Genomic DNA, 27,314 nt, shown 5'->3' with positions numbered 1-27,314 from the left:
CCCGGAATCTTCCCGAACTACATATGTAGCTTAGGACATCCTTGGGGTGTAGTGATTTAATAGTACCGATTCTAAGTGTAAAATTGCCAAGACATTTGTACCTGGACTGGATAAATGCTGGGCATTGGCATAGGTAGTGGTCGGCTGAATCAATGTGTGCTCCACATAGATCACATCCTGAGTCCAGTCGTTTTCCTATATTCGTAAGATGCTTGTTAAAATCAAAGTGACCCGTCATGACTCCTACATAAACTTTCAGCCTAGTTCTGCTAAGGTTAAGAAGAAACTTGGAGTGGTTCTTACGCAGTGTAACATTATTCTTCGATTGTTTGCATCCTTCTTGTTCATGCCAGTACTTAGTAGATTTCATGTATTTGTATCTGTTTATTTCGCGCTTAATAATTGATGGCGGAATTCCTATTAATGGTTCAGGGATAGGTTCGATAGCAGTTTGTGCCCCTTGTTTGGCCAGTTCATCTGCTTTTTCGTTACCTATAATGCCCGAGTGTCCTGGCACCCAAGTGATGTTAACTTGGTTATCAACCGAGATGTCATCTAGTGATTGCCAGCACTTCAGGGTCAGAGCCGAACTTATTTTGACTGATTTAAATGCTTTGATGGCTGCCTGACTGTCTGTGTAGATTGAAATCACTTCATTTACTGTTCTAAGCTTTAAGACTTCATGACAACATTTGAGTATACCCGCGATTTCAGCTAAATAAATGGAGCTATATTTACCTAGCGGAATGGACAATTCCACTCTCGGCGCTTCGCAGAAGACACCTGCTCCCGCTTGATCATTTATCAAAGAGCCATCTGTGTAAAATTGTATGCCATTTGTCAGTGGCAGTAGGCTATCCTTCCAGTGGGATCTTTCAGGTATATTTAGTGTGAATTTGCGTTCGAATTTGAACATTGGGTTAACGTAGTCCGTCTTCAAATGGATGACTGGAAGAAATTGCTTGGACCTGTACCAAATTGCTGAATGTCCAGCGTCTTTAAGTTTGGTATTAGAGTCCCTTTTGAGTCTACTAAGCACCGAAAGTGCCTCTGTTTCTATCAGAATGTGCAGAGGAGTAAGTTCGAGAATTACTTCTAAAGCTGCAGTGGGAGCAGAGTGCCATGCTCCAGTTATAGCTTTGCATGCCAATCGTTGAAATTTATTGAGCTTATCTATGACATTTTTAAGGCAACACTTGTGGTTCCATAGAAAGGAACCGTAGAGTAGAATAGGTCTAACAACCGAAGTGTAGATCCAATAGAGTACTTTAGGAGAAAGGCCCCACGATTTGCCATATGCTTTCCTACATTGCCAAAGTGCTATGGTAGCCTTGTGAATGCGATAATCAATATTGGGTATCCAGCTTAATGAGCAGTCCAGAATGACCCCTAAGTATTTCACTTCGTCCACCAATGAGATCGGTATACCGTTAATGGTTGGTACTCTGATAGCTTCTATTTTTCTTATACTTTTCCGGAAGAGAACCATTTTAGTCTTACCAGGATTAACCTCGAGTTCATTTTCCAAGCACCACTTCGACACTTCGTTCAGAACTCCTTGAAGGATATCACAAAGAGTAGGTACGAACTTGCCTCTTAGGATCGTGGCTAAGTCATCGGAAAAACCTTCTGTTTGATATCCACGGCTATTAAGTGATTCAATTAGACCGTCAATTACCATGCACCATAAGAGAGGGGGGAGTACTCCACCTTGTGGACTGCCCTTGGTGACTACAATCGTTAGCTTTGTCTCACCGTAGCGAACAAAGACAAGTCTGCTTTTTAGCATAAAAAAGATCCAATCTGTGATACCTGGATCAATACCGAATTTACGACAAGCGTTCACGATCGCGAGGTACGTGATATAGTTAAAAGCACCAGCTATATCGATAAAACATCCCAGTGCGTATTCATTTGTAAGTAGCGCAGCTTCTACAGTAGTAAGTAGATTATGCAGTGCGTTTTCACAAGACTTGCCCAGCTGATAGGCATGTTGTTGCGGTTGTAATTTTTTTATACTTAGTGGTCCGTCCCTAATATAACGATCAATGAGTTTTTCCAAAATTTTCAAGAAGAATGATGTCAGACTAATAGGCCTGAAGTTATTCGCTTTGGAGTAATCAATGTTACCTGGCTTAGGTGTGAATGCTACTCTGGTTCCCCTCCACCTCTTGGGAACATATTTTAGGTGGAGACAAGCGGAATAGATTTGTCGTAATCTGTTAACGAAAAGATGAATGGACTTTTGTATTAGAGCAGGAAAAATTCCATCTTCACCTGGTGACTTGAACGGTGCAAATGTGTTTACTGCCCAAGTTAACCTGTCATTTGTAATTGTTTCTTGAATTAGTTTATCATTAGGAATGGCTGTTCCTAGAGGAACGTCCGGCAGAGGTTCTTCACCTTCGATGATTCTGCTGCCTGGGAAGTGCGAGGCTACAAGATGCCTGTACGTTTCGTCTAGAGTATCAGTATAATTACCTGATTGGAGTTGTAGAGATCCTACTAATTGGACTGGGTCCTTTGATAGAATTTTGAACATTTTGGCCGAGTCTCTAAGGTTATCAATAGCCGTACATTGTACTTTCCAGCCAACTCGTTCTTTCTTTTTCAGAGCCATTTTGTATTCTCGTTGAATCTTATAGAAATCGTCCCAGGTGACCTTGCTAAAAGGCGATTTTGCTGCGTTAAAGGCGCGACGAAGTTTTGACCTCAATGCTTTATCTTCTGATGTATAATAAGGTAGTGAATGACCTGCTTTGTGTTTGTGAAGAGGGCATGCATTTTCATATGAATCAACGATTTCAACGTGAACTTTTTCCACTTCTCTTTCTACATCGTCAGTACTAAGTAAAACTAGATTGGTAGGTTCCGGGCTAAGTTTACTCTGCAGAGTGTGAGTAAAAGTATTCCAGTTGGTCGCCGCTGGATTTCTGAAGAGAAGTGGTGGCTGCGTATCAAGATCTAGGTCAAACCGGATGCATTTGTGATCCGAAGTTAGAATTTCGTCAGTGACTTTCCATCCCGTGATATACGAGAACAGGTCGGGCGACGATAATGTCACGTCTAGAACTTCTGATCTGTTTTTAATTACGAATGTTGGTTTACATCCTACATTATTGATCATTAAGTCTGAGGAAAGAATGAATTCCAGGAGACTTTTGCCTCTTTCATTAATGTCCTTGCTTCCCCAGGCATGATGATGAGCATTAGCATCGATACTACTTATTAGGGGAATTGCATTCGATTTGCAGTAGTTGATCAAGTTCATATATTCTTCTGTAGGTGGCTTTTCTATGGAATCATATGGAAAGTATGCAGAGCTAATCAGTAATTCAATGTCATTGCCAAATTTTTTAGCTCTTAGACGAGCTACACTTAAATCTCTGGTACACAGATGGTACAGCGGTTGTATTGTCCAGTCTTTTGAGATGTAAATACAAGCTCTAGGGGAGCCTTTACCTACTGCATGGACGACATTGCCTCTTCTCCTATTAAGTCCCTGGATTTTTCCTGATCTAAAGGAAGGTTCTTGCAGAAGGGCAATGAATGATACTTTCTTGTTGAGGATCCTATTTAAGTCGGCGGTGGGTGTGGCGGACTTGTGTAAGTTAATTTGGTAAAATTCTAATTTTTTATTTCGTTGCGGCATGGTAGGTTTAAAGGGTTGTTTTGATGGTTTATTCAGAAGAACAACTTTACCTTTGAGAAGGAATTCTGAGACAGTGTTTGTCCTCGTTGTCTTTACCAGCAGGCAGAAAAATTCTTATCCTTGATGCCTTGATTTTCTTAAATTTTACTTCAATAATGAAAGACTCATAATAAGCTCGATAATAAGTATGCTGCCATTTATTGCCGGGTAATAATGATTTACTTATGAAGGCTGACAATAATTCGATAACGAATGTCTGCAATTCATTTCTGATTTCCATTCTGCACACTGAATTTGATGCGATCCAGCCCAACATACGGGCGGTAGCCCAACTCTTTGAGTTGCTTTAGTGACGTTTCATCTACACTAATAAACCAGGTTTGTCTACCGTTCGTTGCTTTCGTGCGCGACATGTAGCGCCAATAAGTTGTGTCGACAGAATTCTGAGCTGTTATGATACTGAATAGGACCGGAGGTTCGTATGTTTTGACTGGCATTGTGATAGTGACAGTAATCATCTTCGGCGGAACGCCTAATTATTTGGTACCGATTTCGATACCCTCGATTTTTTTCTCGAGCTTGCCAACTGTGTCTAGCAGCCATTCTTTCGAGTCAACGTTCGCGCAAATAACGCGCAATTTAGTACCATCGAAGTACGGCGGTTCGATTTTAATATTTGAGATGTTATCTCTAGTAAAAAGCTCGGTGGTCAATCTTTCCTTGATGAGGTCGGTTTGATCTTTAGTTAGCGGATGACCATCTTTGAGCGATACGATGTCCACCATGTGTCCACCTCCATCAGCTTTGAGGGCATCAGCCATGGATGGAAGCATGTTGATAATCGGACGATGTTTTTTGGCTGGATTCGGCGAATCGGATGGTGTATTGTTCGCGCTTCTTGCTCTTTTGCAGTCGGTTTTACTGGATTGATCCAACACTAGTTCAGGAGTGGTGATTTATACTACCGTCGGGCTCCTTATTCGTTACAATCTGCTTATTGTTCGGCTTTTCGATGCCAGTCGACGTAAATACGGTAGTGGAACTGAGGCTTGCGTTGCGATCGTTATTCACTTCGATGTACTTCTCTACCACCAGTTTCCCGAAATTAGTGACCGTGTTGTTAAGATCTGAATTATTGTTGTCTTCAGGGTCCGATTTTAACACCTCGTCTTCGTCGACCTCGTAATCGTCGATTTCGGATTCGCTTTGATTGTCGAAGTCTTGGGTTGACATAACCAAGAAAAACGTTCTGTAGAGGTAGCAGTAATTAGAAATTTCCAATAATAATTTGGCTTTAACGCTCGCCTTTACCTTTCGCGATGTTGACCGGGTTAGTAGCACTGTATAACTGGATAAAAAATTGAATTTGTGTAATATTCGAGAAGTTTCCGGATTTACTGCACTTTGTTCTGTGACCACGATGTTCGTTAATTGATTGTTTCGATAAAAGTGAGAAAGAGGCAATCTGTCGATAAGCGAGTTTGGTCGTTTATTAGTGTGCGATCGTCTGAATATCGGAGGACGCAGTATAATACCATTACATACATTTGTGTATACGTTGCTCGGTGCGATGACTATGCAGAGAGTTGATTTATACTGCTCACTTCCCGTACTTTTGATTGGGCGCCACAATTTGTTTACCGGTGTCTGTCCTTTACATGTAAGGAATGGATTGTTTGATTTACTCGAGCAGAGTAAAAATTTTATTTCGATAATGCTCGACGAGAGCATTGATGAATTGCTCGAGCAGAGCAATGTTATATCGATTGAATATAATAAGAAATTGAAAGAAGAATTTCGGATGAAAAAAAGACATCAGTCAAACCATGCTCAAGAGGGCTTATTTTGAACTCCATTGAGACAATAAGTAATAAGTAGAACTAATATCAGCGAAGCCCAGCATCATTAGTCTATTTATACAATTTTTGCTTGAGATTTAGATTTATATTTATTTGTATTGTTCAAGGCTATAGAACATTGCTCCTCTGGTAAGCTTTGAGGATGATTTGCTTTTTCATTTTATTATTCGATGATAAAGGTTTCGCGTTGATTTATGGTATTTCGAGTTGATGTAATAAAAGAAATTTGCCGAAAAAGTATAATTATATTCCGTCAATGAAATTGTAATAAGCAGCACGTGTAATCTCGGTTTGTGATTAGGGTGAAAATATATATAATTTGATGACATTTCTCTTTTCGCTTCTTTTTTCTGCCAATAATGTTTTGGAGTTGGTCCTCTAATTAAATATCATTTTCTGTTGTCTTTTGTCATTCATCGTTTCATGCAGAGCCAAGTATACTTAACGAAACGAAATGGTTTGTGTTGCAATGGGGAATTATTTAGAGGTGGAGATGTTCTTTTATTTTTAGAGTTTTGTATACAGACATAATTTTACACAGCTCCAAGCGACATACATTTAACTCTTCCTCCCGCTTGAAAGGTGTATACTGATTCTAATGACCGAAAAGAGTTAAGAGTTTTGTGGACCGTATACATAACGTTTTAATGCAAAATGGTGTAATTCATAAAGTAAATTAACTTTAAACTCGTTACTGGATGTGATTACACTTCAAAAAAGCTTTTCTTAATTAGTCAAAAGACGACTTTTCGTAACATCAGCTTTACATAAACATCACTAATGAAGATGATCGAAACAAGTTTAAATTACGTTACTCTTATATGTGTAATTTCAGAGCGCAGTGGTCGAGCAACACCATCAACCAATGCTAACACATGAGTTAAATTTTTAAGTGTAATTACATTCTAATAAAATAAAATATAAAAACCAACAACCATGACAAAAATGTTATCAAATCAATTTAAAATTGCCCTATATGCGTTGTTATGGGCACGTGTACTATGTTAAGTTCGCAGCTCATTTATACGTTGTACGCGGAATAAATAGCTCCAAGCATTTTTATACGTACATATATCCATTATTTATGCTAAGCCGGAGCAACCACTCTTCGCTTTAATGGTACCGCATTTATTATTACAATATCCATCACCATTACACACTAATTATGCAGGTAATTTACGTATACATAAATTATATTTTTTTTTAAATTTAATTTATCAACATCACAAAGAAAATATCTTCTCTGCGAGTTTGGAGTATGGGGAGAGATTAGTTTTATTATGTATTCGTTAAGATTTTCGAGTTTATGCGCACATTAAATTCATATTTTTCTACTAATAGAAGGAAAAATATTAGATATAAATGCGTGGATGGATGGGAAAAGTTTCTGTGTCTGTTACAAATTTATATTCAGACAATAGAGAGAAATGGTTAAAGACTATGTTTTCTTTAAATAGTTTATTATGAGCTTACTTTCGCTTCAGACTTTAAAATATGATGCAGGAAAACATCTTAAATTAAATTTTTAGAAAGACATCAAAGATTTTTATTTATAAATTACAGCATATAGACCAGCGTTATTAGCATACAATAGAACTTTGATAGTGCAATAACCATTTAAAATGGTAGCGGCTCACTTTAAAGCGATCGTTATCTAATAATAAGATGAAAATTGTAAATTCTACAATATTTGAAATTTTTGTTCTAATCCAAATATGATCCATTACATCGCAATTATGTTTTGCATTCGATTTACAAATTACAGATCAAGATGAATGTAATTCTTTTCTTCGATTTTCCATGAAAAACTTCTTTCGATAGTAAAACTTCCGAAACTTCAACAAACGGTTTTTACCAACTGTTTTGCAGACATAAACTTAAGCATTTGAATTTTTATTTCTACTTCGTTTTTCTGATTGCTCTCTTTTCCCATTTGAAATAACATATGTAAGAGAAACGAAAATGCTAGAGATAGATAGAGAGAGAGAGAGTTTTATGTGTGCAGGAAGTAACGAAATTAACACCGCCAATCCTAAGTCATTATTAGGGGTGTGCGATGGTTCGGGATCAGGATGGAAAGGGTCCACAAAAAATTCTTACCATCCCTAGATGTCAAAAAGTGATTTTAAATTTTTTTTAAAATTCATTAACAACTTGCGCAAATTCACTGAAGCTGAATTTGCGACTACTGGTAAAATCTCATATTGCGACCTCTACCAACAATATGCTGCGAGATATTTTTTGCCCTAATTAGTGTTTTTCTACTAATTAGAGTCCAATAAAACAGAAAATGTTTAAATTGGAAACATTTGGCCGAAGCATTTTGTTTGGTGTGTCGTCAAAGTTCGCCAACTATGGAAAATTGAGTAAATTTTAAACTTGAAAATTCTATAATCGACATAGAAAATTATTCGATTATTGCACAAATGGACTTAAATTGTTGGGAATGTTGCCGGCTTTCCAAAAAGAAGAGTTTTTGAAAATCGTCTGTGAAATGCGTGTGGTGTGACTGTTTGTTTTGCCCAAAATTGAGGAAAAAATCCTCAACGGAGAAAATCGATTTTTTTAGTGGTATCTTCCACTAAGCGATATTTTTATATTTTGGCTTGAATGAACTTAAACAAGACATTTAAATAAACGAAGTAGTAGACGTAATCGGTACAAGAAGATGTGATTACTTTATTAATTAAGGCGAACCATGAGGGGCAGATATTTGTAAATTTCGTTGACAGAGAATTTTTAAAAAGACAATCCTTGAGTATTTTCCTATGTAAATGATGTTTCTAAACTAAAGATCAAACATATAGATTTTTGCACACTTCTATAACATTTCTAGTACATTCGTCTTAAATTTGCGATCTATTTTTTTGTGAACTGACTTCACTGATGTGACATTTCATACATATTTACCAGAGTGAAGTTTTTTCACGTGAAAATAGAGCGCAATGAATGCAGTACTTAAAAAAATTTGGCGCCTTATCAGGCTAACCGAGGTTTCCTATTATTTTCCAAGGATTTCCAGAGGATTTTTTACTAATTCTAATGATTTTTTTTTTCAATTTTCAATGATTTTCTTCTTTTTTATTTGATTTTTTTATATCTATGATTTTGCATATTTTCTATGAAGTTGAGGATTTTCTTTCGTAAAACTTTGGACAATTTTCTTTTGACTAACAAAGGTTTGTTCTGTGAATGGTTGTCCCTATAGTAATTAATAATTTTCCGATGATTTTAAACTTTTAGGTCCAATAAATTTTTAGTTAATTACTGAGAAGAAAACGTTGCCGAGAAAATCTGTAACTTGATTTGCCAGTAATTGCACGGTTATTTCGAAGAATTTAACAGTCAGCTGAACAAACAACCCTACAAAGTCCAATTGTATCATTCGAACAACACCAATGTTACCGTATTATGCTCATTTGAACATGAATCGAAATTACACTAAATAATTAGAAAACCAAATTTACCTGATATTGCATAAAGTCATCCGTGAACGAATTCACCATTGATGATCCATAATTTGTAAACGGCGGTATAAAATATATTCCTGTTGATGCAATTGTGTTCAAACTTCGATGATGTCGTTCATTCTGAATATTTTCATATGATGGTAGCTGTTCTTGCGATTGACCGCTAAATGCTTTTGGCATGAATGGTATATAGCCCGGATAACTGTATCGAATTGGTTCGGGATATAGATGTCGATCTGTTGCTGAATACGAATATGAAACGTTCATATTATTGGTACACTTCGAACGCATCGTTTTGCATGGTGACGAAATTTCGTCATCAGACGAATCAGTTGGGGTGCGTTCGTATGGTGTCCACAGCATCGAAGACAGTGCCTCTTCGACACCAGGAGGACGACGATTTCGCTCCATTGTTTCGTTTTATAAAAGATCTGCGAAAGACATTATGTTGCGGCAATTTCAAGTTGCTGATGAATCAAATAATTAAGTTTTATGATCACCGGAATCATATTTTTTTAATTCGTGTAATTTATATAGTGAACATCATAATGTAGGCACTTAACCAATCTGGAAACCGAACTCATATCAAAGTAATTATAATTTTTTACGTTTCTTTCTTTCATTTCACTTTATCAAGTTGTATAATGGAATTTCTCATCGTAAATTCATGGAGTAGATGAAACTCTCTTTCAAATGGTTTATTCAATTATTTCCATTATACTCTCCATAATTTCTTTAATCACTGCAATAATATTATATAAAGTTCACAGTGCGGTCGAACTTACACTTTCACCGACATAAAATTTAAGTTTCAGTTTTTTGTCGCAAATGCAGTGAAAAATTACGAATTTTAAGATGTTATGCCATTTTTATGTTTTAGGTATCTGCAAGAAAAGAAAAGAATTGTTATTAGATAAGATGTTATTTATAGCAGGCTTGTGTCTCTAGAAATGCAAGTGGAGATTTCGTTAAAAGATTCACGAGATCTTCATTTCAAATTTCTTCAAATATACCTATCTGTTTTTAGGGAGGTAAAGTGGCTTCTCGCACACGCAGATAAAGGACAGTACCTAACTGCTTCGAAATTTTAATATAGGCCTTGGGCTCGGGCCAAAATACAAATTTGGAAGCCAGTAGGTAATGTACTATTACTCACTAAGCACCCAAGAAATCAGTCATTACTTCATTGACATGAGAGGTTAAGCCACGACAGAGTAAAACCAGGCAGGAGCACTTGATTTGACTGGGAACCTGAATTATCTAGTAGCCTTATAGATTACAAATAAAATTTATTCAACTTATGTCAGTGATAATTTGAGCTCACTTTCATACAGTTTAATAAATCACTTATTTGATACTCGAAAATGAATGGCTCCTGCCTGGTTTTACTCTGCCGTGGTGTGAGTAAAAAAACTTACGTAATTGTTTGGAACTTTGTATTTTGCCTTGTGTGGTTGCAACCCTCACCTTCAGCTCGAGCTGCAAACTTAGCAAAATAAAAAGTTCCAAAAAGTACTTAATCTACTATTCTTACAATTTTATCAATTTTATTTGGTATGAGCTTTGATTTCAACGAAGAAATCAATGAAAAATAACACAAATTCGCTTCAACATCAATTGCATATTTCCGATTTCCGCATTACTTTGTCTTTAATTCCATCCTGCTTGCCGATTATACATAAAATTTAAATTTAAACTTTGTGTTTACAACTCAAACACATTACTTGCCATCCAATACCAGCAGCTTTTCTTTTCGATTCCCATGTTATTATGCATAATAAATATAAAAATTTTCGGTAAATGTATTGATCATCCATCCATCCATCCATCTAACATTACTCAAAATGGATAATCAAATATTTGACAGCATTGAGTGCTCAAAGTTGTAATCAAACTCCATTTTCAATATCACGTTAAGGAAATAAAAATTATTCCGGAAAAGTGTTCCTGCAAATATATATGTATATGGGGAACGAGCCGGAGACATTGTGAGAGAGTGGGAGAGTTTACGTTTAATCTCATATTTCAGAATTTGTATACGGAAAATATAAATTTTCATAAAAATGTCACGTGGCGATATATAAAATGTATAAGGAACCTTACCCACAAAACATAATAACATGAATATCGCCATTCACATAACCCCAGAACGCAACGCAACCCCTATCAAATTACACATTTTTGTTTACTCTCTATTTCCATATCCGCCACATTTAAGATAATTTGAATGAATATACTTTAGCCCTAACAAAATAAATACCCCCTATGTGTTTGTGTGTATGTGTTGTAATGCTCCAGATAAACAATAACCCCATGGTTTATATGAATGTACCATGTTTCTTTCATTCCCTCTTACCGGTGAAATTTATTTAAATTTTTCATGACTTTCGTGTGTAGTCACTCTTGATATGAGAAAATCTAAAAGACATTTTTGTTACTATGTCAACGGCTCAATGCTCGCTAGGCCCTTATGTTGAATTCATATTAGTAGTTATGATCCATCCTATGGTGCTTTGTGGAAAATATAATAATGAAAATTTGTCTAACTTTATCATACCTGCAAAAATGGGCATAAAGGCTCAACACCAGGTGTCAAAATATAACAATGTGTACACGAAAGAGAGGCGAAACATACCTTGCCAAAAAACCACATATACTTTGCTTCACTGGAAGTACATTACTGGTATGTAATCCATTTGCGTATGTATGTGAAATGATGATGAGTCTATGAGGATATATATGTATATTTTCCCTTCCTACCGCACATCAAGTCGCTAAGCTAAAAGCACTTTTTATTATCTAAATCAGATAAAATGCTTCAGGACAAGGGAATAAAAAAATAAAATTTGCTAAAGATAGGATCGAGTTGAGTGAGATGTAAATAGATGAATGGTTCGGATAAAATCCTGTATTGGATGGTTGATGGTAAATGGCGGTGCAATTTGATTTAAAAGAAGATTAAATCCTTTAAAAAAAATGTTTTAAAAGGGTGGCAAGTCAAGTTATTATTTTCTTTATCAGATTTGTTCTGTACTGCCTCACAATTTAAACGCTTCTATGAAATATAATCCGTTTTAAGATTGGGGTGGTGTTAGCTGTAAGAACTTACACATTGGTTGAAAACAATAAAATCACGGAACCAGATTGCAGTGTGCCATAATGAAAATCCGAAAGTAATAAAAGTTTTATGCAATTTTTCTTTGAAATTTTCTTTTGTTTGTGAAAATCTGTTTTGGTCTTTTAGACTGTAGTAATATCTTATTTGTTTATGGAGGTGTCCTGGTACAGCGAATTATATTGTGATCCTGTCAGAAACAGAAAGAAAAGCATAGTCTTCTTCGAAGGGGTTATTTCGTCTTAAAATACCACTCTGGCTATTGCAGGAAACAGAATTTAGATCTACTACTTTCTTTGATTAAAGGAACATTACTTTGTTTTGATACTAATTTTGAAAGGTAAATTAACATTTGGTGAAGCTCATGGCTGGATGCCGACAGCTGATGTTTCTAAAAGTTGTAGTCGGTTCCGATAATTGATTTGATTCTATGCTTTTCTTAAACAATTTTGCATCGTGGTGGTTAATCCTTCGATTTTTAATAAACCTGTTGGCATAAATAACTATTTACTACCTACATCATTTTTCAAAACCAAAAATCCAGCGCATCGTATACGGATAGACATTGAATTAACCACAGTGCCAATATCGAATTTTAATAAAACAATTCTTTATTGTCCAACTGACATAAAAAAGTGAAACAAAATATTGCTGAAATAAAATTGGAATGATCGTAATTAAATTTATTTGATATAAAATTGTAACAATTACCCAGGCATAGGGAAATGTATTTAACATAAAATTTTATTCACAATTTGGTAGCTTGCACTGGAACGAATGCAATTTGTTTTTAATAATTTTATTATGTGGTCTGGATTTTATGGAAATAAATTGAAGCAATGTGAATCACAATTTATTTGAATTGAACTATTTTCGACAATAGATTTCAATATCGATCATAAAACTCTGAAAATCCGTTTATAGATATACCAACGGGGACATATTATGTCGCGTACACCAACTAAGGGATGTTCACATATTAACACGGATCAAAAGAATTAACAATTTCTTCTAAGGAAATATCACTAAGGGGGTGTTACTACAGCATCGCAGAAACTGCTGCTGATCTGATTTTGACTGCTGAACTAACCTTCACCATACAAAAGTCTACAAAGAAAGAAACAACAAATTCAAGAATATCTTGAAATCCTTCAGTTCTTGACCTAGATAGTGGACCATGAGGGACTAATGCAATTTTAGGAACTAGTCCACCACCATGTCAAAAATCTCAACAACGCGGAAGAAAAATATCTCAAAAATTCTTAAAGTTCTGCTGTCTTAAAACTTAATCGGTGGGACAGAATAGTAGGTACATTAAAAAACTAGGAGTGTACTTTTGCGTCAGGTACACATACTATCTTATATTCAGGTGCACCAAAAGGTCACAAAAGTCATTCCGAACAAAATTTGACAAAACTGAGCCAAAAAGTGGGAAAATCAGTTTTCGTTGGCTCTCTGACGTTTTGTGACTGTTGGTGGTTAAAACTTTTATTTAAAAATATTTCTACAGTAAATCTCCTCTGCTTTATTTACTTTTAAAAAATCACTAACGGTAAGGAACTAACGCTCAAACCTAAATAAGCAAAACTTGATTATCCCCCCTTTCATAAGACGTCGACTTTACTTTTCTATGTATTTCCAAGTAGTCGATAATAATCTTGTACGGTTCATCAAAACCTATTCACAAAAATCAACATATCCAATCCAAAATAAAAACGTAATGATAAAGTATATATTTATACCCATTACACATTCCACGAGCAATGTTATTGCCGAGGCTTCTATAATATGGTTTTGTGTGACACTCTTCAATTTCAAGTTGAATACTTGACTGAATTGAAGGGTGTGAGTGTTTTGATATTATTAGACCGAATACACAAAACCTAATCAACAACTTCTTCTGGATTTTCCTCGTCTTTTTTATGGAAAATGTCTTCAACGAGAATTCTCTGTACCCTTTCACAATTCTTACGACTGTATAAACAACAACATTTTCCATCCACTTTCAAGTTCGAAAAGGGAAAACTTTTCCGTGTCATTCGAGGGAGTATGATTAGGTGTCATAAACACTTTGTTTTTCAACATGGCATGGCATTAAGTTCATATTTTGGATTGTTCAACTGCAAAGTTTTTTCATATTTCTCATTGGATTTTCTTTCAGATTTCTGACGTTGAAAAAATAATTACTCTGTATTCCGGCTTCAGGCATGACCCATAAGGGGGCGTGAAGTGGATTAATCGACGACTTTGTTAATGTATATCAGATCAGTTGGATATTGATAACAGATATGTGCGAAGATAGACAACCGAGTATCCTAAAACTTATAACTAACAAAATGGTCTCACCTCAAGCAATTCAACGAGGCTGATTAAATCAAATTTTGAGATAGCTCATAAACTAAAAGCTCCATTCAATTCAATTGTTCCTAATTTATGCGTTGCTAGTTGCGCCAATTCCTTGCAAATTTTCTACAATCGGTGCTCCCACACCATCGAAACAAAATGTGTAACCTTCAAGAGTTCTACAAGCAAAAATTGCCACATTTTCACCAAGCCATTACAGTGTGATGATACTGCAATCTTTTTTCAAAACAAACATAACCGCCAAGTCATTGTTCATTCTTTTTCGGGTATTTTTTTTTACAAAAAGACAGAAAACCCAATCTAGCTATTTTCTCCCCAATATTTTCTTAATGATCCATCCAAACATTAAACTTTATCTTTTTTGTTTATGTTATATAAAAACTTTTTTTTTCTCTCTCTCTTTATTAAGTGATTACTTTTTGTGAAGTGAACCCATATTTATATACAGGGGACGAACAGACTTTGGTTTGTATAAATAATGTAGTAGTATCACAACTTATAGATGACGGGCTGAGGGAAAAAATGAGCGCACGCAAACAACCGAAATACTAAAACGAAAAGAAAAACACAAGAAAAATATTGTTCAATCTTCGGATATTACCTGTGGAGAGCGGGCATAAAAGGAAATTATGTCTTCGCCAATAAGAGTTTTAATGACTCGATGGTTGATAAGGAAATTAAATTAATTACGTTAATATAGGCTGGTGGGTTTGTTTTTCGTTCGAGAAATGAAGACGTTTGTGGTACGGTATCATTGGTGGATGGGTAATCAATATCATAATTTTTCGTGTAATGGTTATTTGAACGATGCTTTTGGGTTGGAAATGCTCATTATAGATTACATTAAATGGCAAGTTAATTTACCGTAATGAAAGTTTCATTAAGAGAGTAGGTTTACGATGTTAATGTTAGTCAGTGGAGTATGAGTTTAGTTAGAAAAACGGTCCTAAAAATCTCTTAACGAAGAGAGGTACTGTCATTTGAAGTTAGAATTCAGATTTTGTAGGCTTCAAACGCCACGAAGACGTCCCTCTGCATTATACATAATCAATTTACAAACACCAATACAATTCAACTTTGTTAGGTGATGCTAGTTGTTGATACAATCTATTACTTCATTAAAACGTTTTGATTTTTTGTTTCATTTTATCAATCCGCTTAACGTAATAGAAAGAGAAAACGCTATACATACAGCATCAAGATTGGAGCAGACCGACTTTTGATTCTGATAGTCACGTCGAGAGTCACGTTTTATGTTTTGCATTGTAACAGATCACTAGCCAAAGCTGATCGTTAGTAATAGCAGAAACCCATCGATATAATTGATTTCGCATCTACACTATCAATGCAGAAATTGGTCGTAAGCAAACGATCAATCATTTGATATTGTCATGACGTCAACATTATAATGATGTTCTGAAGCTAGGATTGCCTTTATATCAAAACATAAAGTCAAACTTAAGAAGTGCAAGATTTCACATGAATATTTACGTTAACAAAAGAAGTAGCAGATTGGATAGTTGCGATACGATTGTCGTTTATAAAAGGTTACAAATATCTTTAAAAAGATGAATATTCCCCTTTGTTTCCTTTACATTCTACTCTTCATTACGCACGACCAAAACAAACGAAAATTTTCAATTAAAATTAAGTAATTGAATTCGAAAATAAATGTAATGTTAAACACGATCAACTGTTTGCTTATTATTATCTTGTGAGTATTGTAAACAATTAAGAAATATATTTCTGGATGTGTTATTTTACATTCAATGTTCAATTGAATGGAGTGTGCGTATTATAATATGGAGTTTGCGTAGTTTTCCGTTTGCATTCGGTTACACGTTTGACTTCTTCAAAAACGCAGAAAGCGAATAGTAGGAGAAAATCATCATTTGGAAAACATTTTTTCGGAAAATATCAACGTCTACACACGACCGTCATTTTGATAATATTCATTTCATTCATGAAAGTAAACAATTTTCGAATGAATATACAGTGACTGCTGAAACTTATCGATTAAGAAAAACTTCAGTGGTAGAGTGAGTTCGTTTAGAATACAAAATATTGCCATACACAATGACGAAAATACGTTTCAAATAATTCAATATGTTCCGGTGTTGTGTAGTGATACACTTATGTATATGAGTAAATTCAGATTTCATTTGTGTTGCCTTTTTATCACTCTCATTCTTCCTTTCAAAATGTAAGTGCTGTATAGTGGTGCCATAACGATATGCTGTGTTTTTAACGTTAATGATCTAATTATGGTCTTCATATCAAATTATGAAACTCGTAGATATTCGAGATATAGACACAATTTTTGGTGTTGGTTGATTTAAATAGTTGAATGTGACCATGACTCACTGTTTGCTACATTTAGAATTCGCTTATTCGACGTGTTTAGCCAGTAAAAAACGTACCAAACGTTGCGGTCACGGTAAATTAGTCAACTAGCCAATTTCAGCTCTGATTAGACTAAAAACCAACCGCATTAAATTCGTAGATGATATCAAATATAAATTACTCTAAAGCAATAACCTCGATAGAATAAATATTAAATTTGTATTTAGAACTCAAAAATGGGTACGAACTTGATCAATTCAATCCAGCATCGAAATGGACCTAATCAACGGCCACCCAACAGTATATTTGGAAATTCTGGATCGAATCAGAAACTACTTTCGAATCATTTGATATGCGGATTCTTGGGTGCAGTTTCATGTGGTTTTGCACTTATCACGTACATTAATTACTCTCTGAAGCATGAGGTAAATTGGTACATACACTCATTATACAGTGCGTCTCATAGTTATACAATCGTATTTTCTCTAGAATTCAACTGGAATGAAAATTTTGGCTATTCTTAGTGTATCCGTTTTTGTGATAATATTATTGATGGCATGTATGCTCTTAATGTGCCGAAAAAAGGAAAAACGGGTTATAGTGGTATATGTAGAACCGTCCCATTCTGATTATACGACGGATAATTTGGTAGTTGGATGGACATTCCAAGTTAAATTTATCAATAAAACTGTGTGTCTCATTTAGATATTAGCAGAGCCATCAACCGTAGACACGCTAGAGAACCCGCCTTCCTATGATCATGCAATCAAAATGCCATCGACGAACAGAAAGCCGTCACAAGCCTTACCTCCGTCATATGACAACTTAGAATTGGCGTGATAGAAATTTGTTTCAACTCAATAAATGACCCAAAACAGTGATTTTCAGATCACCAAACGAGAAGTTGGTTTTAGAAAAGTAAACTTTTCGACGAATTTTTACACAGTGGAACTTTTGTAAATGTTTTTTTTTTTAATTAATTATTGTAAGCTTTAATTCGAGGTAGCGTAACCTCTTAATAAAACCAATCCAATTATTGAATGTTTACGCGGTGTTATAATTTTCAAACAAAAGGTACAATGGAGACCGCAACGATACTTATTCGTTTGATTCTTTGACAAAAGTCCCGACAAAACCGTTCCCAACTTCACAATGAAACTTTTATTAGATTTCCTATAGGCAAACTTCGGCTGACGGTGATTTCATTACGCTCCTTTACAGAGTGGAAATTTTGTACTAAACTCAAATATTTACAGCTAAATGTTAATATCCGGCTACGAGATTTTAATGTTAAAGCTGAATTATCAAATCAAGTGACCAAATTATCAACATCCTTCAGGCCAAGAAATCTATTTCCGAAAATATTTATCTTGAATTCGGTGGTTCATTGTTACAATTAGCTAAAGGACTAACATCCGTTTGGTAAATTACTCAAATTTGTCTAAAGCAATTTATTGACTAAGTGCTCTAATTTCACCGTTCGCATTGTGTATTATCAGCGCTTTAAGTGAGCTATGAGTTAATGATGAATTTCAGACTCTTTACTGTGCATTCGCCAAAATGAATACAGAAAATGTAAGTACGTATGATTCTGTCAGACATACACTCTCTCCCCTCTAACATAGATAAGTTGTGAATGACCCCTTATTATTATAATGATAGATAACTTTCAGTGTATTTTGTATAAGAGACGTCTCCTACACTAATCTAAATATCGAGTTAATATTGTGGTAGCTACTCACCTTCTAATAAGAAGAACATTATTTGTGCGTTGATTAGATTAAAGCCGTCTTCAAGTTACGGCAAAGTATACAAATGAGTAGGAGAAACAAAAATTTGAAATCCCACAGAGCTAACAAAAAGTCTTCTTGCAACCAACTTTGCATTTCATTTCTTTTCATCCTCACTTTCTCATTAGACAATGACAGTAGAAAACCATTCACGGAATTTTTCAACTATCTTCGCTGATTGAATGTGTTAGTTACACAATAGTGCGGATTTCTTATGTCGTCTTTTAGGAAAACCGTTGTTCCTAACTTATGGTAAAAGGCTTATTTGTTCTGAACACTGGCTTCAGATGATTAAACATTTGGACATCCAGGAAAAGACGACTATGCAATGCATAGTATGCATTTCGGTTGTTTATTGAGTGACTAATAACATTTCCTCTTAACTCAGGTCACTGAGACCTTATGATTCATTTAGACTGCTTGTCCATTTAATTACATCAAATTATATCAAGTGCAAATTCCTACATTTTTTAGCGAATTCGATTTCAGAACTCGCCTCCGGCTTGTTTATCCACTAAAAAAGCCGTTTAGCCGTTAGAAAAATAACTATTAATCTACACTTTAGAATGCGTTAGAACTTACTTACGATGGTGGTCAACAACTTGTCACTTTGCACTTTACTATAAACTTTAAACCCTAAAAAATGCACTGACTCTCGATGATATTACAAAACACTTTCGACATAAAGGAATATTTTTGTTACAATAGCAATGGAAATCGTTGGGTAATTACGTTTCTGTAACAATATAATACTGAATATGCCTCTTTTCTATATTGAAAAGTTGTTTTGTTCCTAGTTATACATTTTAGTTGTCGTACCGCTCTATCATTAGAAAATGTGATTAAATTTCACACCTGAGTTGAAAAGAAATATTACATTAAACCGCAAGCTTTTCACATGCAGAGTACATATTCTACCTCATAAAACAAAATTTGTTTGTACACTGTGCATATCTGTACGTAAGTAAAGTTTCTTTGACTAAATAACTTGAGTATCTTCACAAACTTGAAAGACAAGTAACTCGAAATATATTAAAATGAAATATTCTGTAGTAAACGTACCTTTTAACCTAATTTTTTAATTACATTACAGTTTGTATTCCGAGTAATTTCACATATTATGTTAATAAACCAACCACCGTGATGTTCACGTTCTGTTTTGCTTTTTCGCATAAAATTGTAGACATAAAGTGAGTCGGTAACACCACAATATGAATTAGTAAAATCTTTCGTAACACATCACTTCACACCATCATCATCCACCCGGTAAACAAATTAATTATGCAGCAAAAATCCTATTTCAAAAAGGTGAGTTATACACACACACGAAACAAAACAACGTCAATTAATCGAAATTTGGAAAGGCGAACAAGGAACGTTTATATTCAATAGCAGCTCACTGTGACACAGAGTTTGCTCTCGACGAATTTGCAAATACGACTGACACATTGAGAATAAATAATGAAAATTTCTAACGAAATTAAGGAACTTCCCCAAAGTATAACGTACAGAAAAACATACCCCATGCATAAACTTTCGGCCGTAGTGATACAAATGGAGTAAAAGAAAAACCGAATTTTCACGATACTATGTTTTGTGACCTGTGTACGATTCTGCGCTGTGTTAACTGATCCCCTGAGGCCTTTTCCCCTCTTGATGTTCATATAACATTACAAAGTGATCACATTGTAGTTTTGGGCTTTGTAACAATATGATGAAAGCGTTATACCCTTTAGAATTTTTTTTCACTTTTTTTGTCAATTTTAGTCCTCTAGGTGTATGAAGCTTTTATGCATGCGAATGCTTCGGTAAAAGTGTGTGTCAATTTTTTTTTATACTTTTGGTTGACTTCACGTATCCTTTATAGTCATATGTGTGGTACACGTTACTACGATGTATTACAATAGATTCCATATACACACATATATTGTACAACATCACATAACAACGTTAAGATGAATAACCCTTTGGCACATTTATGTGAAGTGAATAATTGAATTGTTTTTCCGCCGTTTTCTGATGTGATGACGAGAAGAGGGCTTACTCCAAAGATGCCTTTATGTTTATGGTAAAGTGGTGTGGTTTTTTGTTTTTAAAGAGGGAAGGTTGTTTAACTTGTTAATGTGATATGGTTTTCTTGTCATTAGAATTGAGTGGAGTTTCTGTTTTTTTTAGTCCTGCATTTTATTTCCTGTTTAGTTTTCTTTGTTTCCGTGAAAAATAAAGTTTTGCTATATCGGAAAATGCTTACAGAAATGTTTGTGTTCAATATGCCATGTTTGTTTGTCAATAATGCTTTGAGAGAAATAGAAACGAAAAAAAAAATATGTCAAGTCTCTCTGATGGGAATTATTAGTGTTCGGTAGACGATTTGCAGTGTTTTCAATCAATTGCAAACTTTAGTCAAGTATTTGTCTATTTAATGCTTCACAAAAACTTCGAACAGTCGGGATTCAAGCTACTGCTCAAATGAATCGCCGTTCCATTCTGAAAATTTCGTGGAACAATTTTTTTCCTGAAAAACTTTTGTTGGGCTCTTTTGCGACGCGCGAAAAATATTGAGCTGTAGCTTCAGACTGATTGTATAAAAAAATCGGTTTCGAGATTACGCTATTTTAAAGGGAAAATGTTAGGTATAATTAACATATAACACTGCCTCTCGTTGTTCCAAAGGAAATTATGTTGTAACTACGGTGTCACCGAAGAAGTTGTGGTTGACATCAGTAGTTGTTTCAATACATTTGGTAAAAAGAATAATCTTCAGTTGTGTCGGTGAAAAATTTCATTTTGTAAAAGGATGACGACACTTTCTGCCAAAGTTCCAAAACAACCAGGTTAAACCTTAAAGCATAAAATTGAAGCACTTTTCCAACTCAACTCAATCCATCACAACATAAGAGAAAATGTTGTGTCAGGATAACCCACATTTTTCCAACAGAAAACCAATAATCTGACTTTCCAATCTTCTTTAGAGAATCGAACATATTTTCGCATCTCTTGATGTTTGTATTTTTTTATCGGTTCTCATTTGGGAAGTTTTGATAGGAGACTCGGTAATTTACGGTAACTGTTGTTGCGTCGATTTTTCTGATGAATGACATTTTACACTAAAGTGAATAAATATTTTAAATGTGTTTTTATAGACAAAATTCAAATTTTTTAATATTTTCTTTTTCTTTGAATGTTAGAAGGTACTTTTAGTCGATTTTCTTCGTAATATTCAATCGAAAGTTTTGAATGAATCTTTTTTTAAATTTAAATAAATGACTTGATTGATCGGTTTTGTAGAAAATGGTAGTAATTCCCTCAACCTCCTAGTAAATCCAACGAAAATTAATCAATGTAAATTTTACCTCATTACAAAATGCAAAGAAAAATGACTTAATATTTGTTGTTTTATTATAGATTTCTTTCTATTTTTTTTTTTATTATTATTTTTGCTGCTTTCGTAAATTTCACTAAACTAAACCATGCCATCTCCCCATTGGCACCCGATAATGGGCACTGCAATTCGCTCGGATTGCGTTCTGGAATTCGTATATATTTCCAAACGGAACATCATAATTGTAGTTTGTCACACTCCAATATTCTGCATCAGTGCAAGTATTGTTCAGCAAAAACACAACTTCAATTCGTCGAAGCTTTGTGAAATCAACTTCTATAGTCTGCAGTTTATTACCGTCGATAAAAATATGACGCAATTCTGGCTTATTGCTGAATAAGTTTGTGGGTAAATGTTCTATCTTGTTGTCAGACAGTTCAACATTGACCAATTTTGTGTTTGTTTCAAATATATTTTCGTCGATTGTCTTAATTGAGCAATTTATAAGCAGAACCGTATCCAGCAACAAGTTATGTCGGAATAACGACCTGGGTAAAACTTCAATGTAAGTTTCTGCAATCTCGACATACCGTATCCTTTTGTTTTCCCGGAATGTGTTCTCCTGCAAAACTAGGCTACTATTACTACGGCCATTGACATAAAATAATGTCAAATTCTTGAGATCCCAAAAAGCGTCCAGTTCAATGTTGATATCTGTGTTATGTGTGTAAATTGCTAAATATGTGAGTTTTTTCAACGTATTGAAACTCGATCGTTGTAAATTTTTGAATGGTAACGGTTTAAAAATGTCTCCAACTTTTATGACCAATAAGTTGGTAAATAGAATGCCCATACCAGCCGGTAGATAGATCATCGTTCCATTATTGAAAATCATCATCTTGACATCATCATTTGACAGTCCCGGGAGGTGTGAACCATTGAAGAAATCTACCTCAACATTCGTTGTAATATTGAGATTATAAAGCGTACATGCATATCTGAAAATACAAAAGTTACAGTCAAAACAGTCAACTGCTGCAGCACTGGTAGACTAAGTACAATATATTTTCTACAGAAATTTGCGTAAATTCGCTAAGAGAAGAATGAAAGTTGCAGTAGAATGACCTCGTTACAGGTATTCAGGATTTAAATATACAATTCTCTACAACTTTTGATTAAAAGTAAAGAAAGATTTAATCGAGGGGTAAATTCTCTTGTCACAAGGTGTGAGAAAATCCATGTTTAAAATTATTAAAAATCAAAATCCTTCGCCAGATCTGACAAGATATAAAAGACTTACAAATCTTCTTCGTATCCATAGTAACACCTCAAATTGATTCGATCATTGGAAAACACCGTTCCACTCATTTGGAATAGGCATACTAACGTTATCACAACACTAGTTTGGAAACTCATTTAAAACACAAATTTCTACGAGTACCACACAACGAACAGTGAAGACTTACAGATCAAAAGCTAACAATTGAAATGAGTAGTGTGGTAGCTGGTTCGAAATATTTATATGTAAAAATTGTAGAATGCAATGTGTTTGATAATGTCGTTTTGCTGAGAACATTAAACAATTTTTATCGGTTAATGAAAACACTTTAAGAAATTTCTTATTTTTGGGTGTTTCCTGATTACTCACCATTGATACAACACTTAATAGCTGATATTCACGAGTCACAGATTTTTTTATTCATAAACATTATTTGATATGGCAACCTCTCATCTGTGACGCATTGCCAACGACTGTGTGCCATTATGGCACTGCCATATACAAAAACCAAAAATTCTGTTGTTTATAGTTTGATTCATTATTAAATTTGGGGCTTTTAACGTTACGATTTGGCAACGGACTAATCATTAATCAAACATTAATGAACATTGATAATCATGAACCACTATTTTTAGTACTCATAACTCATACTCAACTATATGACCGATGGTTTTCTTAAAAATTTAATTTACGTAACGATCAAACTTTAAAGCCAAAGATAAAAAAGGAAATAATATTCTAATCCTCAAGCAATTCAAAGAAATTCTCATGCTTCCTTTGGACTTAATTATCGTACTTTGCTAAATTTACCGAAACAACTTTTGTTCATAGAATTGGTGATTTTATTAATTCGAATTTCGCAATAAACTCTATTTCCATTAAATTAAATTTAGCTATGTGTCTGGCCTCGTGTGCTACTGACGCATTGACCAAATGAATCGAATATGAAAACTGAAATCTAAATAAATTCAATTTGTGCAGTTATGCGGTTGCAGTTGTTGGAAAATTAATTCATCTTTGTCATTGGTTCGAATTAAATCGATTTAAAAAATGAAGAAGCTGTTAGTTATTCCTTGTGCTGACATTGTGTCTGATCCTGATTTCCAGTGTTTCTACCGAAGCTTGACATAAGCAAGGATGTGGAGTAAGTCAAATTTCATTTATGATTAAAGTTACGTTTTATTAAAGGAAAATTGATATTAGTGTTTGCGGTCCAGGTTCAAGTTGCAAAATTATCTGTACAAGTTTCGGATGCAATAAAAGTGCGAGAAAATAGGCTACATTATTTTTCGAGGAAGGGTCCCGTCATCAATCATAAAACAACTAGATTTTCTCTGGTGAAAGCAAAAGTGTGAAAAGTACGAAAAACATATGCTTAATAGACGTCATAATAGTTGTCAGACCATGAGCATTCGTTTTTCGAACTTTAAAGACTTGTAAGTAAGGTTTGCACTCAACAAAAAGTACTCAGTGAGAGAGCAAGCTGTCAAATAACCAATGCATTGAAAAATTCAATTTTGTCATTCACACGGAGTACTTTTTTGGTAAGTTGAAGTCAAGCAATATTTTCATGAGGGTTTGTCATTTATCTATCAACTTCTCTCCCAACATGATGAAATCGTCGAGATTTGGTGAACTGAAAATTTTTCGACCGAGATGCATGTGTATGCAACACGCAATACAATTAAAATAGTAGGAGTTCCAACTCCATACATTTTACTTTATTAAATGCGTAAATGTTGCTCAAACCCAAAACAATCATTCCTCTTAAATGCTTTATCCGGATTGCATATAGATAATCCACGATTTTATACATATATGCACACCCGACTAAAGTTTGATTATGAACCAAGTTTGTAAATTCATATTTTATCTTTAATATTCATTTATTGCTGCCTTTATTACCACCACGTGATATACTAATTTTGATAAAAGAAAAAAAAAACTCTACACAAAGTAACTCGCCCCAAATATAAACATATTTTCGTAATTCTCTATACTAATATTCTATCCAAACAATAAGCAGTTAAATAACGAACGAATAAGGGTCGCATTGTTTTGTTAAACTATTAATTATATTATAACCCAGGTTGTGTAGGTGTTATATTATGTTGTTTATTTATACAACGTTATTAGATAAGCCGGTTCACACCTTTTAGTAATTGGTGTTATAAGATATGAGGATAATGTTTTTTTTGCTTTAACACGGGATATGTAGTTAGGTTAAGCTTTACGTAATATTAGAACTGGACGAAATAAATGAAATGAGGGAATAACAATTAAGATTAGGACTCTGTAGACGCAACAAAATCAGGAATGGTATGTAAACCTACATCGTAATTAAAGCTAATTACTTGCGAGTTTTATGGCAATTAATTAAAGGTGCAAAAGGAAAATTAAAATGAATGCAAATCCACTGTCCATATAAAGCTTGAGCCAATCATATTTCAGCTCGGAATTTTCCCATTTTTCTGTGAATTCTAGAATATTATATCGAGGTATATATGTTTCCAGCTCGCACTAATTGAGTTTTCGTTTACATAAATCCATTCTCAAGATAATAATTACCCAGCTGATAAACCGTTGTTGCCAGATATAGTCTATTTTCCACTATAGTCCGAAAAAAAAACTTACTCTGAACAAAAAAATAATAAAAAAATTGAAGCTTCACGTACATTGTACGACGATAAAAAGCTTTGCGAAACGTAAAACTTTGATGAATTCAAATTATGCATTTTATTCACTCTTTCGGAAAGGGATGCAAATTAAAAAAAAAAACTTCAAACAATTTTTTCCGAGTTTTCAAAAACCAATTTCATATGAAATGGTTCAATATAATGCATCAATCCCTTTCATCCTATTTTAATGGAAGCAATAAAAATGTATCACTGCCTCAGTTGTAAATTTTAGTGCGGCTTTTTCGGATAAAATTACGACAAGCTGGTTATAGAAATGGTGATGTGTGGGTCGAGGCGGTCTTTGGAACAATAAATTATTATTTTCTTTTTTTTTATAATAAAATAATAAAAAAAAGATGATTTAATGAGGGGGACGTAAAAATATTTCATGTGTTTGCAGCAATCTGAATATTGTTCAAAAATCTGGGTTGACAATATTTTGGCATAACTTTTATATGACAGCAATCTGGCTGCGGTCTCGTGTAACACATTCCCGAGAACGTAATACACAAATTTTATATGGAATATTTTGTGTCATACTAACGTAGGACAAACTAAGTTTTCGATAAAAATTCTTTTTTTTTCGTATAAGCATACAGCGTATATGGCGAACGAGTCGTTCCATCTGCACCGAAAGTTAAGTTTTGCTAAGAAGTGACTGCAATGAAAAACGTTTTATGTTCCATTTACCATGGTGTCTTTCGTTTATACTAATTTAATTTAAACACTTGACAGAAACCCGATAATTTGAGGCATGCCGTATATTACGAGCATGGTGGTGATTTCTAAATGAGAACACTTTTTATTACACTTTCTTGGCTAAAATGTGATGAATCAACGATGAGGAAACCGTTTGGCAACAGCATTGATCCTTGTTGCTGAACTAATTAATTTTTGAAGTAAATGTGCTTGGCTTTTGGTAGAAAATTGTCAGAAGTGAAGGGCCTGCATTTTTGAATAATTTCAAACAATCAACTACCGCCCATTAAAATTTTGTATAGTTTATGCAGGCGAATGATTTAAGTTACATGTGTCTAATCTTTAAAATCAACTTTTGAAGTTCAAGTTTATTCAAATGTAAATTGCAACTCGTTAAAAATCGTTAAAAAATAAATTATTTTGACGTTCTTACCAAGCAAAAAGTTTACGCTTTTTCCATGCATTCCACTGAATAAATACCCTATTTCATAAAATTTCGTAGAACTTCTGCTATTTGTAGAATTGAACTTCACTGAAAGGTGGGTTTTCTGTCCATTCCCGCAGCTCCCTTCTTCTAACATATCAAAAACATTTACAAATTTCAGAAATAATTGTGTAGATAATTTAGCATTATTATTCCACGAAAAAGTGTGGCACACAGTCCGAGAAATATAAGAATTCACCTATGGAACGTTTATAATCTTACTTCATCCACATTCGATATCCACGTTACTATACTACAC

General features: G+C 34.4%; 3 protein-coding genes and 1 long non-coding RNA gene across 6 annotated transcripts in view; 1 reads left to right on the top strand and 3 right to left on the bottom strand.

Moving 5' to 3' along the window:
* The window catches only part of LOC119081728, a 93,995-nt gene extending 73,976 nt beyond the window's left edge, over positions 1-20,019 (bottom strand). Inside the window, exons 1-2 of the mRNA XM_037190889.1 lie at positions 19,656-20,019; positions 8,979-9,865 (exon numbers count right to left, since the gene is read on the bottom strand). Of these exons, the coding sequence (XP_037046784.1) occupies positions 8,979-9,392 (414 nt within the window). The 5' untranslated portion in view covers positions 9,393-9,865; positions 19,656-20,019. The remainder of the gene's footprint in view (positions 1-8,978; positions 9,866-19,655) is intronic.
* Positions 3,835-5,383, bottom strand: LOC119081853. The gene is made up of 3 exons (XR_005088533.1): positions 5,198-5,383; positions 4,964-5,117; positions 3,835-4,901 (listed from the first exon to the last, which is right to left on the bottom strand). It is a non-coding gene; the product is annotated as an uncharacterized LOC119081853 (long non-coding RNA).
* Positions 16,292-17,848, top strand: LOC119081836. 3 transcript variants are annotated; one of them, XM_037191076.1, is made up of 4 exons: positions 16,292-16,499; positions 17,031-17,228; positions 17,293-17,451; positions 17,509-17,848. In XM_037191076.1, the coding sequence occupies exons 2-4, from the start codon at positions 17,040-17,042 to the stop codon at positions 17,641-17,643; spliced, it is 483 nt and encodes a 160-aa protein (XP_037046971.1). In that variant the 5' UTR covers positions 16,292-16,499; positions 17,031-17,039; the 3' UTR covers positions 17,644-17,848. The 3 variants fall into 3 exon arrangements, with proteins under 3 accessions (XP_037046971.1, XP_037046970.1, XP_037046972.1); XM_037191075.1 differs by having other exon boundaries at positions 16,292-16,663; XM_037191077.1 differs by lacking the exon at positions 16,292-16,499 and adding an exon at positions 16,673-16,897.
* Positions 20,020-21,990: 1,971 nt separating the features above from the next.
* LOC119081797 (decorin-like) lies at positions 21,991-23,376 on the bottom strand. The gene is made up of 2 exons (XM_037191014.1): positions 23,216-23,376; positions 21,991-22,913 (listed from the first exon to the last, which is right to left on the bottom strand). The coding sequence occupies exons 1-2, from the start codon at positions 23,329-23,331 to the stop codon at positions 22,052-22,054; spliced, it is 978 nt and encodes a 325-aa protein (XP_037046909.1). The 5' UTR covers positions 23,332-23,376; the 3' UTR covers positions 21,991-22,051.
* Positions 23,377-27,314: the final 3,938 nt, after the last annotated feature.

This window comes from Bradysia coprophila, unplaced genomic scaffold (assembly GCF_014529535.1).
Source record: "Bradysia coprophila strain Holo2 unplaced genomic scaffold, BU_Bcop_v1 contig_358, whole genome shotgun sequence".
Lineage (NCBI taxonomy): Eukaryota > Metazoa > Arthropoda > Insecta > Diptera > Sciaridae > Bradysia > Bradysia coprophila.
Note: the sequence above shows the minus strand (reverse complement) of the source record. Positions and strands in the feature narration are given on the sequence as shown.

Coding starts and splice junctions, on each gene's coding strand:
- LOC119081836 (XM_037191076.1), top strand. CDS start 17,040: ATGGGTACGAACTTGATCAATTCAATCCAGCATCGAAATGGACCTAAT. Junction 17,229..17,292: donor ATTACTCTCTGAAGCATGAG/GTAAATTGGTAC, acceptor TATTTTCTCTAG/AATTCAACTGGAATGAAAAT. Junction 17,452..17,508: donor ATTATACGACGGATAATTTG/GTAGTTGGATGG, acceptor TGTCTCATTTAG/ATATTAGCAGAGCCATCAAC.
- LOC119081797 (XM_037191014.1), bottom strand. CDS start 23,331: ATGAGTTTCCAAACTAGTGTTGTGATAACGTTAGTATGCCTATTCCAA. Junction 22,914..23,215: donor TATGGATACGAAGAAGATTT/GTAAGTCTTTTA, acceptor TTGTATTTTCAG/ATATGCATGTACGCTTTATA.